General features: G+C 38.7%; 1 protein-coding gene across 11 annotated transcripts in view; it reads right to left on the bottom strand.

Annotated features, from left to right (window-relative positions):
- The window catches only part of SSBP2 (single stranded DNA binding protein 2), a 152,837-nt gene extending 135,237 nt beyond the window's left edge, over nucleotides 1-17,600 (bottom strand). For 2 of the 11 annotated variants that reach the window (XM_061369285.1, XM_061369287.1), the window contains exons 1-3: nucleotides 17,014-17,586; nucleotides 10,858-10,919; nucleotides 9,127-9,211 (exon numbers count right to left, since the gene is read on the bottom strand). In XM_061369285.1, coding sequence (XP_061225269.1) covers nucleotides 9,127-9,211; nucleotides 10,858-10,919; nucleotides 17,014-17,139 — 273 coding nt within the window. In that variant the 5' untranslated portion in view covers nucleotides 17,140-17,586. Of the gene's footprint in view, nucleotides 1-9,126; nucleotides 9,212-10,857; nucleotides 10,920-17,013 lie in introns of all 11 variants that reach the window. The other 9 variants (XM_061369295.1, XM_061369293.1, XM_061369290.1 and 6 more) reach the window with 8 other exon arrangements.
- Between the last annotated feature and the right edge of the window lie 372 nt (nucleotides 17,601-17,972).

Genomic DNA, 17,972 nt, shown 5'->3' with positions numbered 1-17,972 from the left:
AAAATAAAACATCAGAAGAAAGAATACCAAGGGGGAGGAAGAGCATGCAAAGGAAGTGGGTTGTTGAAAGAAAGGCTTTAATCCAACATTTGCTCTCCATTGATCAAATGTTTGTTCAGTACTTTATTGATGTAAAGCATTATGCACAGTGTTAAATATTAATGCCAGAAGATCTTTAAATTCAGAGCATTTGTTAGTCAATTTAAGACTCCCAATGTTACTAAGCTTAACAACAATTTACTTAACCTCCTTTAATAACTTTCTGGAGCACTGTAAAAGCATACTGAGTCCACTATGCAATGAATAAGTATAATCTGTATATGTCAACAGATACAATGTTTTTATATGTCAACAAATACAATGTTTTTTAATGCTACTAAAATAAGCAAAAGCTTATAAACAGGACATTTCTCAATGCTACTTAAAACTCCCAATAGGATGTATCTTCTCATTCTTAAAAGCAAAAAAAAAAAATTGAAAGAATAAAAGTTTCTATAACTTTTGAGGGAACATCTAAAATCCACAAGGTTTACACTTCTATACACTGAATTATTTAAATGCAAATGTACATATACATAAGTGCTTCCACTTGTGAAAGAAACAATATCCTCTCTCCACTAAAACCTTTAAAGTTCACGCCAAATTATAGTTTAAAACTCAAAACTGTAATACAAGTCTCACTGTGGTAGTATAAACAATCCATTAGAGCAAACAAAACAAAAAATTATGTATCAATAGAGTTCTATTCCTAATACATCAGAAGTATTGAAATCTTATGCTGACACATTTAACAACTTCACCCTGAGAAATGAAGTTAACAACTGTTCATCAGGGCAACCACAGAGGAAAAGAAAGAGCAGCATCCTGTGATTTATATCAATGTGGTTGAACATTTCCAGTGGAGCCTTCCTCCAGGCAGTAACTTATGTCATAACTCTAGAGAAGTGCCTTGGGTTTGATTTTAAAGAAAACCCTAGACGCCAGAACACAGAGAACTGAACTCACAGAGACATCTATTCTGGAGTAAAGCATCTAGTAATTAAACAGTGTGTCTATCAACATTAAAAATATATGTACCTTATGCCAACTTTATGAAATGCAACAAAACATTATTTTGCAACCAGCTTTTACCTGTATGTTATAAAAAGTTAACTACTGCAAAGCAGCCCGGGCATTCCAGACATTTTCTTTAGTCTTCTGACCTCTACCTCATCCTGTGCACTCCACATTATCTCTTAGACGACTGACTTCAGTTGTGTTTTCAAATACTCTCCCCCTTTCCTCCAAGCAGAAGAAAACAGAGTTTTGTCCTATTTCATGAACTTTCATGAATGGTTTTACATACAGTGTTAGTGTTTTCTTCTAAATAAGTACTTATCTTTTGCACAGAGCATTCCCCCTTGTTAGAATGGCCATTACCTCCTACTGTTTTCAATGAAAATGAAGCGTAAAACGGTTCTTAGGAAAGAGGCACTCTTTCAACATGTCCACTGCCTCCCTCTGGGAACTGTGAAAGAGAAGCTAAACTGCCTTCAGGGGACACAGTGGTTCCTCATACAGTCAAAGGCTTCCAATTAACTCAAACTAATTATCCATTTTACTTTTAAATTCTGAGAAAATTAAATCTCCACTCAAAAAACAGGAAATGGTGAAATTTGGGGGAGGAAATGTTGCTTTTTCTCTCTGAAACAAATGGCTAGTCATACAAGAGGAGCACAGAACAAATCTACCCATGAAACTGCCTCTATAAAGAGAAAAAAATTATGTGGACTGCATTTCTGGATCACATCTTAACATTTGTGGAACAGAGTAGTTAAATCTAATCATATTATCCAGTAGTTGATGGTAAGAATTATGCAGGAGGATGGCAGAAGCAGAAAGAGCACATCTTCCTTCTTCATGGAAACACAACAATACTTTCTTGGTGGGTTTCTTAACAGGAAACAGAAAGAAAATAAATCTGTATTTTCTTGCAAAAGGGGTCTCTACGATCCAAGCAAATTACCAGTTGCTCAACTCTGAAGATTTCTGAAGAGGATACAAAACCAGTTTCATTGTATTGGAGATAACAATGCAGCACATTGAGATACACCTATAAACAATGTGGAGCAAATTCTGATGTAAATCAATGCAGTTGTGCAGAAAGTAATGCCCACTTTGATTAGGGGTTTAAGCACGATGTTAATTAATCCTTCCCAAGTAACTGCATTAAAGAACGTCCACTAGGCAGTAAAATTAAACACTGAAAAAGTCAAGGTTGCTTGTGCACAATTCTACCAATGACACTGTACAAGATTCTCTGACTGTGAATCACTGTCCTTTCCAAACCTTGTAGAAGAGCTGTCCTCCCATGGAGACATTTACCTCGTTTCATATTAGTGTTCCTATACAACTGACAACTGAAGGAAGATAAGAATTCTAAGCATTTATCATGTTTTTCAGATTTACAGCATTTTGGTTGCAAACATGATTTCAAAGCAAACATTAGACTTCCTTGGCCTTCTTTAGCCTTTCACATCTAAGACTATGTCTTACTATTTGTATACCTGAACACAGAGAAGTGAGACATGATCTCTGCAGAATAAAAAGAGCAGTAAAGAAAGGTGTTTCATTCATGCTGATAAATGCTATTAACACAGAAGGGAAAGGATATTGTTTTAACAATGGAATGAGATGCTTTCATTTCGTAATTACTTACAAAAAGAAGAAATAACCTGTTCTCCAGGTGGACACAAGTAGTACCTACACAGCAGAAAGACTCATGTTTGAAGAACATATTCTGAAGGTGAAATTACAGATACAGTGATGATCAGTAAAGACATAAAGGGCCTTCCGCAACTGTGCAGAACTCATGTAAGGAACTGATAGGTAACTCGGACAAGACACATTGCTTTTGGTACAACAGTCCTTGATCATTGCTGAGCAAACATTTCATGATCCTGTATCAACACCATTTGGCATTTGTCCCATCAGTGACACTGAATCTACCATTTTGTAGATTATCTCTGATCTCTTCCTTCCCCTACCTCCCCAGTACTTGTCATCTCTTGTACTTAGGGATGATTGTAAGATTTTGTTCTGATTTTTTGTTTTAAGCCGAAGGAGTTAACATGCATGCACTCTCCAAAGAAACAGACAGCTGGGAAACAGAATCTAGAATTCAATTTTCAAAAAGAAAGCTGGGAAGACCTAGAAACACAAGCTGCTGTAGCTAGTCTGCCTTACAGGAGATCACAGTAGCAAGAGCTGGGAAGGCAAGAAAATCAACAGCTAAAACAAGTTCTTCCATCCCCGAGACACAAAAGGCAGAAGTAGTTCCTGTGATAGACTACCTGGAAAAGACTGTGCTTAAGTTAAGCATGAGTTCAGACCATCCAAAGAATTCAGCAACAAAATACATTTTCAAGAATTATTATGAAACACAGTACACTTCTATGCATTTAGATCAACAAAAATCTGCACCTAAAAGAGTTCTGTATGGGTTTCAGAAGTAAAAAAAAGTTTAATGAAACTAAACTAAAAGTATCCTCATTGTAGAACAGAGTTTCACTGCGCTGTGGGAAAGTAAGGCTTGAGATTTACAGTCACTTCCAACTAATGTGTAATCATGTCTTCAGAAAACATCTTCTCCCAGGTCTTTCATGGCAATCTTCAGTCCAAAAAAAGGATGTAAAAATATTCATAACCACTGAAATTCCAAGTACTACTAATAATAAATGAGGGGGTTTGGGGCATTTAGGTCAGGCAAATGCCTCGATTCTGCTGAAGGAAGATAGGTCCAGAGAAGAAAGTGGTTAATTTTTTTCTTAATCATAAAATATAGCAAAGTGCAGAGACACAACTTGTTCTTATGAAAGACTCACAAAGAGATTTACCAGGCATTCAAATGTCCAAACACCATGCCAAATAACTTCTACCAAAATTTGATTTATATCACTATGACCTTTAAAAGGAATAATCTGGACAGAACTGATTATAGCATAGTCCTTAATACACCCTACAACCCTCACATAAAGCTACACTCCCTTTCATACAGCTTACTATTAAAATTTGCTAACAAGTCAGGTGGAAATGTGGTATCAGCTTATGAGACTGTACAGTCTCTGAGGCAATGAATGTCCTTTTTCTTACCCTGCAAATTACCTGGCATTCTTTTGGGAGCCATAAGAACAAACAAGAGACCCTTACTCAAATCAGAAGTGATCTTTCAAAGAGCTGTGAGGAAAACACTAATAAAATCTTACCTGAAAAATAACCAAGATTTTACTAAAGCTACTTGTAAGAATTAACCCCTCTTTGCACAAACACCACATGGAAGAGCTTCCATTGTAAGGAGCATGAGAGAGGGACACTGGACTGTAAGAAGACCTTAATGTTATGTACAGAAATAATCTTGTAAAGAAATACTTTTCAGGTATGACTCCCCAAACCCAGGGTAGAGAGATGTGAGTGAATGGCCAGGCCTGAGGAAAAGGAGAATGGTTACTTGTGGCAGTCAGAAGTTCATTGGTAAGGGTGCTGCTGAAAATTCATCATTCTTCTCCAAGCAATCACAAGGTTTATATGTTATATCCCCTTTTGACCCAGTATGTTTTCAGCTTGTAAAGAAGCAAAAAGAAGGCAGGAAACAAGATGAACATTGGAACCTGCTTCTTTCAACAGAAGATCTCAGTTCAAAACCTAGAAAAATGAGATCTTAACTAGAGATGAAGAGGTAAAGAAAGACAACCCCATTTTACAGTGAAAGCTAAATTTTGTCTCAGAACATCTATGTAAATGATTTTTCCCAGGACTTCAAAGCACAGAGAAGTCTTCCTCCAGGAAAAGTAATAGGTACCTGGAAAAGAAACACAGGGGCTTTTCTGCTCCAGATAAGCTATTTCTACCAGAATGGCTGCAGTATCAATAGCCTAGGTGAGCAAGCATCACTTTTTTCCTTGAGTTGCCTGAGATATGAAGAATTTCTAATTCTAAGTCATTTACGTTAAAACTTCCAGGCCAGAACCCATCTCCCTGATCCAGCACAGTGACTTTTATGACATGCATGTCTTTTCAAGCCTAAAATATAGCAATGTACCTAATGAGCTCAGAATCTTGTTCACTCAGAAGAAAACATTTCCAATTGCAAGTAAGTCTCAATAGGAAATAAAAATAGAATCCCTTTTAGATAATATGGAGGACCTGAAAATACTTAAAGCACCAGAATGAGTGCAGAAAATCTCCTCTTTAAAGTCAGAATAGGCCTTTGCTTTTCTATTTATTGCATTTTTAGTACTGATGAACACTGCTAGTACTGCAAGCAGTTACAGCCTCCACCTTGCAGTCACTTCATGTTCCTGCTGTCAGACATGAAAGATTCTTCTCTCATTAGCTCGATAAATATCAGAAGTTGTATTAGTACAGTCTGAACACAATGAAATATCATTTCCAAACCCTTTCTCTGCAGAACATTACCACAGAAAGAAACCTGTATGCACATACATACAAGAAAGTTTATATGACAGCTAGTGAAAAGAATTTGGTTTTACTGTTGTTGTTTACACAAATAGCCAAGAACAGATTCAGAAGAACAGACTGCTAGGCACAGACAAGTTGAGACTCAGTTTTCTTGATTAGGCAGAGCTGGTATTAGAGGGAACTGCACAGGCACTCTTTTTCAGGACAGCATTACAGGGTCCAAGGAAAGCCCTGCTAGTCTTCTAGAAGCATGTAGAAGCATACCATGATTTTATTCATCCTTCATCAGACATGACTTTATACAGTAACTTAAACATCCAGACAATCACACACTGATACATCATAATACACATAATAATGCAGACAGAACTGAGCAACAAGGACATGATATTTCAAGACCTGTAAAAGTTAAAAACACTGGGTGATGCCAGCACAGCACTTTTTTACTTGCTGTTATTTTGCTTCACCTACTCAAATTCTTAGTGTATCTCAAAATTTAGATTCAACAGCAATCAGTGAAACTCTCATGAGTTTAAAGAATAGTAGGCTCCACTCCCTTTTAGACTTCCATGTTCTTTTTCCCTGAAAAATTCCCTTCACTGATCAATTTGTTTTGTAACTATTTCACAACACCTACATCTTTCAGATTTTTGGCTTTTTGTTTTATATTTTAATGCACAATGCTCCCCACTGAAGTCAACCATCATACTCTGGATTCTTATCTCTATGGATTTAATTCACTGATGTCATTCCCTGCAGACATTGACTATTGCTGTAAAACTGTTTATACTTCAGTGGGGAATAAAACCATGCTCTGATAACAGAACGGGTGAAAAAGATTGCAGCAACTGTACTTGTAAGAGCTACTTAATTTTTAATTTGAAGTATATGCTTTACCAAGTTGGTTGACCTTGACACCTCTGTGGGTGGAAGACTTCCTTATAACTCTGTTCCTCCCTCTGACACTCTTTTATTTGTTAATTATCACTAGTAGCAAATGTAGCCCAGGCATGACTGCAAAAATGTCCAAGCTGCTTTACCAGTTAGGGTATTGTGGCATTGGTCTCTAAGTAAAATGCTGAATGGTTCTAGCTGTGTTGATGTTGCATTTACAACTTAAGTCATTGCTAAGGACAAATAAGTTATCAACATTAACTCATACACAGTGGGATGCCAAGATGTTATCAGATTATGACAACAGAAAACGGAAAATGGCCACTTAAGTTATTAATCTTCACCTTTCCAAATTTGTTTTTGTAAGACACAGGGATATGGCACTGTAACTTTAATTTTATCTGTAGAAATATTGTTCTGCAGCAAGTAGATAGGATTTCCAAGACAGTGGAAAACACTCAAGGAAAGAGGTTTCAGAGTTGAAAGATAAACTCAAGCATGGTCAGACTCCAAATGATTTTGTCAGTAAAAATGAAATCATCAGATGGACAGCAGCTCATGTAGTAAAGGAATTCAAATTCCATCCTAACTCTAGAATGAAGCTACACATTACTGGGGAACTCCATTTATGCTATGAGAATGGATAAAGTGGGATGAAACATTTACAACATTTTGGACCCTAGTTTCTAGAGTAATGTATCCATCTATTTATTTATTTATATTATTATTCTTGTCATCATCAACATCCTCCTCATCATCATAATCATCATTATTATTCATCATCATCATCATTATTAGACCTTGCAGCCAAAACACCAACAAACTCTCTGCTGGGATCTGAACTAAGTTTCAGAAGCATCAAAGGCGGCATAATAATTTTGCCCTTTGTTTCTCCCATTCTCTCAGACCAAATGATTTTGCATTTAACTTAGACCAGTCAGCCTCACCTCCGTTCCTGGGAAAGTGATGGAACACCTTATCCTTCATGCCATCTTAAGGCGTATTAAGGATAAGAGGGTTATGAGGGGCAGCCAACATGGCTTCACCAAGGGGAAGTCATGCTTGACCAACCTCGTAGCCTTTTATGAGGAAATAACACGGTGGATGGATGATGGCAGAGCGGTGGATGTGGTCTACCTTGACTTCAGCAAAACGTTTGACACAGTCTCCCACAGCATCCTCACAGCTAAATTCAGGAAGTGTGGTCTGGATGATCAGGTAGTGAGGTGGACTGTGAACTGGCTGAAGGAGAGAAGCCAGAGTTGTAGTCTGTGGGGCGGAGTCTAGTTGGAGGCCTGTATCTAGTGGAGTGCCTCAAGGGTCAGTACTGGGACCAGTATTATTTAATATATTCATCAGTGATTTAGATGAGGGAATTGAGTGTACTATCAGCAAGTCTGCTGATGACACTAAGCTGGGAGGAGTGGCCGACACGCCAGAAGGCTGTGCTGCCATTCAGCGAGACCTGGACAGGCTGGAGAGTTGGGCAGGGAGTAACTTGATGAAATATAACAAGGGAAAGTGTAGAGTCCTGCATCTGGGCAGGAACAATCCCAGGTTCCAGTATAGGTTGGGGAACGACCTGTTAGAGAGCAGTGTAGGGGAGAGGGACCTGGGGGTCCTGGTGGACGACAGGGTGACCATGAGCCGACACTGTGCCCTTGTGGCCAAGAAGGCCAATGGCATCCTGGGGTGTATTAGAAGGGGGGTGGTTAGTAGGTCGAGAGAGGTCCTCCTTCCCCTCTACTCTGCCCTGGTGAGACCTCATCTGGAATATTGTGTCCACTTCTGGGCCCCTCAGTTTAAGAAGGACAGGGACCTGCTGGAGAGAGTCCAGCGCAGGGCAACTAAAATGATTAAGGGAGTGGAGCATCTCCCTTATGAGGAAAGACTGAGGGAGCTGGCTCTCTATAGTTTGGAGAAGAGGAGACTGAGGGGTGACCTTATTAGTGTATATAAATATATAAAGGGGGAGTGTCACGAGGATGGAGCCAGGCTCTTCTCAGTGGCAAACAATGATAGGACAAGGGGTAATGGGTACAAATTGGAACACAAGAGGTTCCACTTAAACCTGAGAAGAAACTTCTTCTCAGTGAGGGTGACAGAACACTGGAACAGGCTGCCCAGGGAGGTTGTGGAATCTCCTTCTCTGGAGACATTCAAAACCCACCTGGACACGTTCCTGTGTAACCTTATCTAGGTGTTCCTGCTCCGGCAGGGGGATTGGACTAGATGATCTTTTGAGGTCCCTTCCAATCTCTAACGTACTGTGATACTGTGAACTTACTCTACGGCACCTAAGTGTTTATTATGCTGATGAAAAATACCTACTTCAGGACACAAAAATACCTGTCAAACAACTACATTTTAAGTTAGTATGACCCTGACAGAAGCCAGAGAATCAATTCCATCTGCTGAACTGCTTTTTCTTTAGCATCAACAGAGGACAGGTATCTGGATAGGACACATCTGTGCTTCCATTTGCCCTGTGCCTTTGTCACCAATCTGATGTGATCATGGTGGGGTAGATAGAAGAACATTCTTCATTTTTCATTAAGCACACAGGACAGCACTTTTGATCTCTGAGGTGGCTTCCAGGAGTTATGGTATTGGGCAATCAAAGTATTAGGAATTCTTAGTTCTAAGGTTCCCAAAAAAATGAGAACTTATAAATATGACACCTGCATTTCTGAACCACTGTACTGCAAAAATATTTCTCTTATCATATTTATACATACAATTCATGAGAGTGTGGTAAAGACACACAAAACTTACATAGTCATGAAAGGCTTTTGCTTCACTTGAATGTTCACAGGTTTCTCGTCTTTCTGGAGCTGCACAGTAGAGATCCCAAAATACACTGCAAGTTAAGATACAGAGATGGTGAGATCATTGTAATACTCGTACAGATTTTTATGGTGGATGCACACCACACACATATGTTCATATATAGAAACAGACATAGCACTTCCTTGCCAAGGGATGAAAACACTTGCCTCTTAAGAAGGAATTTAGCTTTGCAAAACATCTATTGAGAAGTCAAGCCCTGATATCTGATTCTATGAGGAAAGCAGTGCTGTATTCCTTTAATACCACTATAGCACAGACCAGGAAGCTAGTCTAATATACAAAGTTCAAGTGTATAAAGTGTATTACTGAAAATTTGCATTTAACCTCATCCCTCTGACAACTGCTGCAATCAACTATCACAAAGTGTGGGAAGGGATGGATTTGTAGTAACATGAAAGGGCAAGAAACTGGAGAGAAAACTGGGAGTTCTTCCAAGGTCCAACACTGGGCTTTAAAGTTCCCAGAGAAACAGGTGTGTGGAGAAGAGTAGGAAATAGATGGTTATGTTCTTGTTAGTAAGAGGAAATTATAGTACTCTAACTGGTCCTTCTCCCCTTCAAACAGAGTTATACATATAACAGTTCTAACACAGAGTTTCTGGAATGAAACTATGTGTATGAAAGAACAACTTGAAAGGATTTTTTTTTCCTAGAGTTTCAGTGTTTCTCTATTGGTTTAGACTTAATCCTCTGTAATTTAGTCCAGCAGCGTTATAAGAAATGTGGGCAATTTAAGCACTCTGATGCATACAAGCAAAATTAAGGAGAATGCAGACATCAAGATACAAGGGACACACTTTTCTTAGACAGGTTCCCATCACGTAGCTAAAAGCTGTGAAAGAAAGGTCAATGAAGGTGACATATACACCTTCCATGCAGCCATACAAATCACTTGGGTTCAAATGGGACCACTTTAAAAATGTTAAGTTCTTGTACTCCTGATAGTTGCAATTCTTTCACACACAGGTATACTGGATATGTTCCAATCAGGTGACAGCTAATAAATATCACAGCTAAACAGCAGTGACTATGAATGCTCTTCTCTCCTTGGGAATTCTACACGCACAAACTGGTGTCTCTCTGCACACCAGTATATGTCAGCATATGCCACCATGCATAAAAAATTACAAGTCATCCTCATGTCTACCCATGTTCTGAGCTGAGAGACTCTGCAAATGCAGACACTGCAGCACCAAGCCCATGCTAATGCACACTGCCTCCCAAAAAGGCTGGTAGCTTGAGTTCAGCTAATTTCTTTCAAATCCTATTCCCATGACTAGAATGTGAACTGTAGGCTGAGGAAACTCACATCTGTATGCAGAGTCTATGTACATACAGGGTTTTTTTTAATGCAATTATTAAGGTATGTAAAATAATCTCTTAAACGCACCACTTACCAAAGGTGGTGAAGAAAGATATGCAGACCACCTTCTTTCAAAGAGGCTTTCTTATCAGCACACTACACAGTGTTTTCCTGTATGTATTATCTGTATATTTTTCCATATCTAATTTTCTGGTTTTTCATTCCTTAACAAGAAACTGGCTCTTGATCCTCATCTTCACATTCTTTTTACAATGTTTACCTGAATTTCTGGCCTCCAACTGCTAGAACTAGCAGCTGGCATATTCTGAAAGTGAGAGGAAAACTGATACTTACCACCACCAGGAATGCAAGAATCCTGGGGGCTCCCCCAGTGTGATGTTTTTTTCCCATCTTATCTAAAACAAAACATAAAAACAGAGGTGCACATTTCTGATGATGGTGACTAAAAAGCATTACATAATCCATGCGGGGGGGCGGGAGGGGGAGGAAAGAAGAAAAGGTTTTGTAGTTATGAAAGATTTTATCATCATCAATTTCAGCAGCCATTATACTTACTAATATAGCTGATGCTTAAATTAAGGCTTTCTTACTTCAATAAAGCATGGTTTAGAGTATTTTTTATTTACATTCTATTTTATTTAGATTCTGAATACAATGTTGTTAACAGTGTGCTTTGTATCACTCCACTGAGATGCACATTATTATAAGGTCAAAAATGCATGACCAATGGAATGGGGAAAAAAAGTGTTAAAAAGTACCCTTAAAATGACCTAAAGGATTTTCCAAGCAAAACTAAGAAAAACACAGAACACAGAACTAATGTAACTGATTCAGCAGGTGGCAGTCTTCCCTCCACAGCCAAAGCAGGTACTGTTACATAATCCTCAGGGAATGCTTTACTGCTAGAGGTACATTAGCTATGTAACCCCTTCTCCCACCACACAGTGACAATGCTAGTTTATGTTGGTTTGTCTGTGCTGGCAATCCCTCCTGAACAGCTACACTGGCTGTGATTTCTTTCCCACCCAGAAAGCCTAGCTTGCTTAAAACCGTTTTCAAAGGAAATGCAATTTAAGAACTCTTATTACCCTTGACTTCATACTTGTTAACCAGTGAACCTATGAAACAACATAACGCACAGTGAACAGCATTCTGCCTCTCTGCAATGCTTCCCAAATGTTGTGTCTTAATGATAATCACGCAACCGTTTTATTGAAGCCATAGTCATTAGTTTGCCCTGAACTGCAAAATAAAATACTTTGGGCTATAATAAAGCCCGTGCAACTGCTGAAGGAACCCTGCTGCAAGTAACTGAAAGTCCTGCTGAAATCCACACAACACTGTACAGAAGAAATGTCTCATGTTAGAACTGGGTGGAAACTAGGGCGTTGCACGCACTCCAAATTCCTTCAGTTACAACTACACATAGCATTATTTCCTGTCCAATTTTGTTAATAAAAAAATTTGTTTAAAAAACCCAAACCATATTCTGCTCTAGAGACAGAAGTAATAAAAGACAGAGGATTGTTTTAATGAAATGCTTAAACAGCCTTAATATGAAAGACATTTAAAGACGTATCTGTAAAAGTACATAAAAGCTTACTATAAAAGGCAGATGTAGTGTTCATTCTGCCAGAGGCACTGGTAAAGCTGGCATTTTCCAAAAGAGAATAAAACTCTGATTCTCAACTCCAACTTGATTTTCACATCTAATTCTTTAGAAATTTATACACATCCAAGTTCTGCCAATAGCTTGCAGGAGATTATGTAGCCTGTATACCTTAAAATGTTCTTTGTACTCACATGGAGTAGCCTAGTATAATTTTGCTATACTGTATAAATGTAAATACTCAAAACTAATGTCTTTTAAAAATATTTTTAAAAGGTAACCTCAAGGCACTACCACTTCTGTTGGTAAAGCAGGATGATCCAACTGCGTGGCATTTAACCTCACAACCACCAAGTAACAGTAGTTAATATATAAAAAGTATAATTTTAAAAGCTGCTGCTTAAGCACTGGCAGATAAAAGTATTTATAAAAATGAAAAATGAAAATAAATGCCAAAGATACTGCAAAGGTATTACACACTCTTCAAATAAACTTCTCTGAGGCATGCTCGTTCCTCACATGCACTGGGAATGGCTTGGAAAGACTTGTGTTAATCACCAATTAACACTGACTACCTCTTCAAATGCAACATAATGAAGAGATTCAGTGTACAACCAAAACAAAAAATGGTTAGCGAAGTTGAAAAATCATTCACTTAAAAGTTAAAATCATGTCTGTGTAGAAAGCCCTCACTATGTCTAACCACTATCCTCCTCTTCAAATCAGGACTTAATGGGGAAATTACCCATTTCACAGATCTTATGCTAGTCCTTTTTCACAGGACATATTTAATACTGAGAGATTTATTCAGAGAAGGCGCATGAAGGGAATGCAGAATTTGGTCTTGTTTGGAGGGAGTTTGTTTCGATTTTCAAATTAAAAAAAAACCCATGCTTCTGTCTCACATGGCAGATGTCACTCTGATAACAGAGACATAAAAAGAACAAATTATAAAGAATTTAGGGAAAATGCCATTATTGACAACTGTACTGATTAAGGTTATAGCTGAGGACTGATTTAACTGGGAAATGCCCACCTTCCTGCTCCAGACAGGCTAATGTAATTATTCACCCAAGGTTAGAACCTAACTTCAAGGGCAGAAAACACATGGGATAAGGATCAGCTCTTCAAGGAAATTACAGCAGCTGTGACACCAAAGAGGAGATGATTCTGGAGCAGAACAGCTCCTTTTGTTTCAAAAGTGTGTACTCCATACCATAGATCTGTTCAATCCTCAAAAGCAATGATGATTTAGATGAAAGCTAATTCTGCTTGCCCCTTGCTGTTCCACCAATTCTGCTATAAACCATTACGATACAGCTGCTGGGTTACTTCATGCCATGTCTCGTGAAAGGAAGTAAATTTGCAAGACCAAGATACCAACGTCACAGCCAAGAAACTGAAGAGGTCTGCTACCAAGAGATTCCTGTAGCAGGAAAATGCTACATGAGTTTTAGGCCCTGCGTTTCAGAGATGGAAACAATGAATCGTTGAAGGCTGTTCTCACAAGGACCACAAAGCACAGCCCACCTTGTACTTCAAAGCTCAGCAAAGCACTTCTAGACCTTACTGACTCATAGAACCATAGAATCACAGAACAGCTCAGATTATAAGAGCCCTTGAAAGATCATCTGGTGCAGTCTTTTGTGCGCAAGAGAACTGTGCTTGTTTTTACTGGTAGAGAGTTAATTTTCTTAATAATAGCCTAGTATGAGGCTATGTTTGGATTTGTGCTGCAAACAGTGTTGATAACACATTTTCGTTATTGTTGAGGAGACAACCAAGGCCTTTTCTGCTCCTCACTCCACCAGCGAGCTGCCTACCAGTGCACAAGCAGCTGGGGGGCACTCACTGGACCGCTGACTCTAACTGACCAAAGGGATACCCCAAACCATATAGCATCATGCTCAGCATGTAAAGCTGGAGGAAAAAGAATGAAGGGGGAATGCTTGGATCAATATTATTTGTCTTCCCAAGTCACCATTACACATGATGGAGTCCTTCTTTCCTGGGTGTGAATGAACTGCCTGACCATGGAAAGTGGCAAATGGATTCCTGCAAGTGTTCAAGGCCAGGTCGAACAGGGCTTGGAGCAAACTGGTCTCATGGAAAGTGTCCCTGTCCATGGCAGGGGGTTGGAACTGGATGACCGTTAAGGTCCCTTCCAGCCCAAAACATTCTGTGATTCTACAAGAATGCCTCCGTTTGCTTTCCTTGTGTGTGCAATTTTTCCTTTACCTATTAAACTATCTTTACATCAGCTCACAAGTTTTCACACTTTTCTTATTCTTTCCTCTATCCCACTGGGGATAGGGAGGACCAAGTGGCTGTGTGGGGCTTAGCTGCCCACTTGGGGTTAAACCACAGCAGTCCTTTTTGGCACCTGACATTGGGCACCAAAAGGACAGTCATGGTTTAACCCCAGATAGCAACTAAGCACCATACAGCCACTCAGTCATTCCACTCCCGTGGTGGGATGGATGGGAGAAGAACTAGAAAAAGATAAAAACCCTGTGGGTTGACATAAGAGCAGTTTAATATTGTTCAGGAGGCCACACAGACACTCCAAGGGCTGGAGCAGCTCTGTTCTGGAGACAGGCTGAGAGAGCTGGGCCAGTTCAGTCTGGAGACAAGAAGGCTCCCGGGAGACCTTATAACAGTCTTCCAATACAGAAAGGGGAACTCTGCTGATGGGGACTCTACCACATCCCTGAGGAGGTTGTTCCAGTGAATGACCGTTTTCACTGTAAACAAAAATATTTTTTTTTCTTGTATTAAGATGAAACCCTTCCCTGTGCAACTTGTACCCACTACCTTGTCTTCTCCATGTGTCTCCTTACAAGAGAAAGCCCATGTCTTCTTTGTAGCCACCCTTTAAGTACTGAAACACTATGATGAGGTCTTCCCTGAGCCTTGTATTTCCCGGGGAGAAAAGACCTAACTCCTTCAGTCTTTACTCATAGGGCAGATTCTCCCTTTGACTTGTGGATCAGTGCTACAAAATTAAACTAGATACAGAGCAGTACAAAAATATAGGACTGCTTAGGACAACCGCATCCAAGTTAGGGTTAGGGTTGTCTAGTAGCAGATTCCATGATATCCAACGTAAAATCTTCCTTTTCTTAATTTTGTTTCATTACTTAGACACATACCTTGCTAGATCTTTAAAGAAAGGGCTTTTAGTCTTTGTCATTTGTACATACATAGGTACCACTGCCTGATATATACCTCAAGACAATTTATGTATGCTTACTGCTTTTACACCCCAACATTCAGTTTTAGAGTTACTCTGAACTATTTCATCTTCTTCTATAACTTGTTGCTTTAACTTCTGCATTTTAGTTTAGTTTCTCCAAACTGCACTAGTGTACAGTTTTCTCAACTAGAACCTGTTCACCTGTATGTAATTTTTTCCAGGGTTCTCTGTATTAGTGATTACAACCATTGACAAGTATTGCCAGCATAGTATTTACCCTTCTGCACTGCTAAGGAATGAGGTAAATAAACTCACAGCTTCATGTGAATCTAAATGACACCTCATACCAACTCTTATTTGTCCCTGAGCAGTGTTCACCATCTTTTGGCTACTATCAGTCTTAATTTGAAAGATTTTTTATATTCTCGTATTCAGAATTCAGACCTGAGTTTCGCTATAACTGAACACCGAGTTACTTTCAGAAGCTAAGTTTCTAAACCCTGTACTGAATCTTTTCTAGAAACCCGAATGTCACACCAGTTATACTTCTACCAACTGCTTATTTTGCAAATATATCCTAAAAACAAAATGAGCAAAATGAATATTGCACAGTGTTTTATTTACAAATGACAGCTGTTTTGGGAAAGTCAAGATTATAGTCTCCATTATTTTCTCTCTCATTTTTCCATTGCTTTACAAAGAGGAAAAGCTACTGTCAAAAACATACTTTACAACAAACTGATATCACCACAATTCTACCCCTTTTCCTTATCTCTGCTATGAGATTTCTTTATAAACATCACAAACAATGCCAAGGGTTTTCATCCTCTCCTCTTCCACCTCCAAAATGTCATCACCACCACAGTAATTTCATTAGCTTTTGGAGACATATCAGCTGAAGCAGCAAATACTCCTAGTGAAACATCTTGCCTATTTTTCTTCACTTCTCCTACCAAACTATTTTTATTAGCTTAAAGGTTCTCATCAAATAAACACTAAAAACAGTAATAAACTCAAAAGACCTCAATATGTTTGTGTACAATATTTCTGTATCTCAGATTAAGTGTAAAATGCTAAGGAGACATAATTTATTTCAATCTTCAAAAGAGGCATACAAAGTCTTTGAAAGACTGAGAAACAGTAACTATTGTGTAAAGGGGAAAATTCCATTAGCAGTTTAAAGTCTTTAAGAAACAGGACCTAAATGGTTATACTCGTAATTGATTTGCCAGATGAAAAGAAGTGGTGGGAAGCATAGCAAGAATACACAGAGAGATCAGGGGTGCTAAAGAGAATGAGAACTGCATGTGTGTAACAACAGGTTGTAAAGTACACAATCACTGTATAACTTGGAAGGGTACATAATTCACAATGAGGTATCAACAATAAGAAGGTTATAAAAATTAGTACTGTTGATGCGATCTCTAGCATGCACATTTATTACAAAAAATAGATTAATCTGTGTTAGCAAATCGTAGAACAGGGATAACAAATCACAGCAAAAATACTTATGCAAAGGTGTGTTAAATGACAAAGTGACTACCACAGAACCAGAAATCTATGCTTATCAACATAAACAGATATTCAAGGTTGTCAGTGTTCCTTATTCTAGACCCATACACATTTAGTTCACTTGCGCACACTGGAAAGTTGTGTAAGAAAAAAAAAACATGGGGAAACATACCTCTGATAAAAATGTCTGGGCTGATTTCTGTGCTCCTACATGGAGCAGATACTCATATACATACAGTGCTAATCTGGAAAATAAATAAAAAGGACAATATTTAGTATTGTGCATTTGTTTGCTCATCTTCTTTAGAAACAAAGTTGCACTCTATTACCTTTCACAAACCACTACATAGGGAACATGTCAAATCTATTACCTATACCAGAATTTTTAAACTAGTCAGTGCAAGCAGAGGCATTTAAATAGCAGTTAATATTAACCCCCCAAATTACTTAATGTCAACATTTTTATTTGTATTTGGACAAGTGCCTAGTGAGCTAACAATTGACCTACTGCTGCTCTGTATTTGCCCACTCCATGGTGTGCTTACTGTAAATACAATATATTCATACAGAAACACTGATCATTTTTCCAGATGATATTTTTTTCACATGTGGAATGTGTCAAGCCATTAGCAGACTTGAACAATAGCCTGTGTTTATTCAAAGAACATGCAAACTTCGGGCTGCATCAGTGACAGTAATCCCATCTACAGCATGCAGTACAACCACATCCCTCGAGATTTTTAGACTAATTCAGACTTGCGCATCTAGAAGCTTGGATCACAACACAGCTACAAAAAAAAACAGCTTCCAAAGGAGCTTCCAAAAAAATTATATTCAGCATAACCAAGGCACATCTTCAACTAAGTCCAAAGAGGCAGCATGAGGATCTCACTGCAGAAAGAGGACTCCCTTCCTGAATGATTCCCCAGTAGAACTTGAGGTGGGAAGCCCTGTTCAACAGCCAAAGAACAGGGAAGAAGTAACAACAGCCAATTTATTTTGATATAGGCTATGTAGGCTAGATTTGAATTAGAAAACTGAAGAAGTAATAATTCCTGTTCCTCAGCTGACACCTCAGGGAGGATCCAGTCTGTCTGTATGTTTCAAGTCTTTTAAAATGAAATCTCATTT

Source organism: Neopsephotus bourkii, unplaced genomic scaffold (assembly GCF_033783945.1).
Source record: "Neopsephotus bourkii isolate Nb327-2 ecotype Australia unplaced genomic scaffold, CSIRO-AGI_Nbou_v1 NB_1491, whole genome shotgun sequence".
Taxonomy (NCBI): domain Eukaryota; kingdom Metazoa; phylum Chordata; class Aves; order Psittaciformes; family Psittacidae; genus Neopsephotus; species Neopsephotus bourkii.
This window is presented reverse-complemented; position numbering and strand designations above follow the sequence as displayed.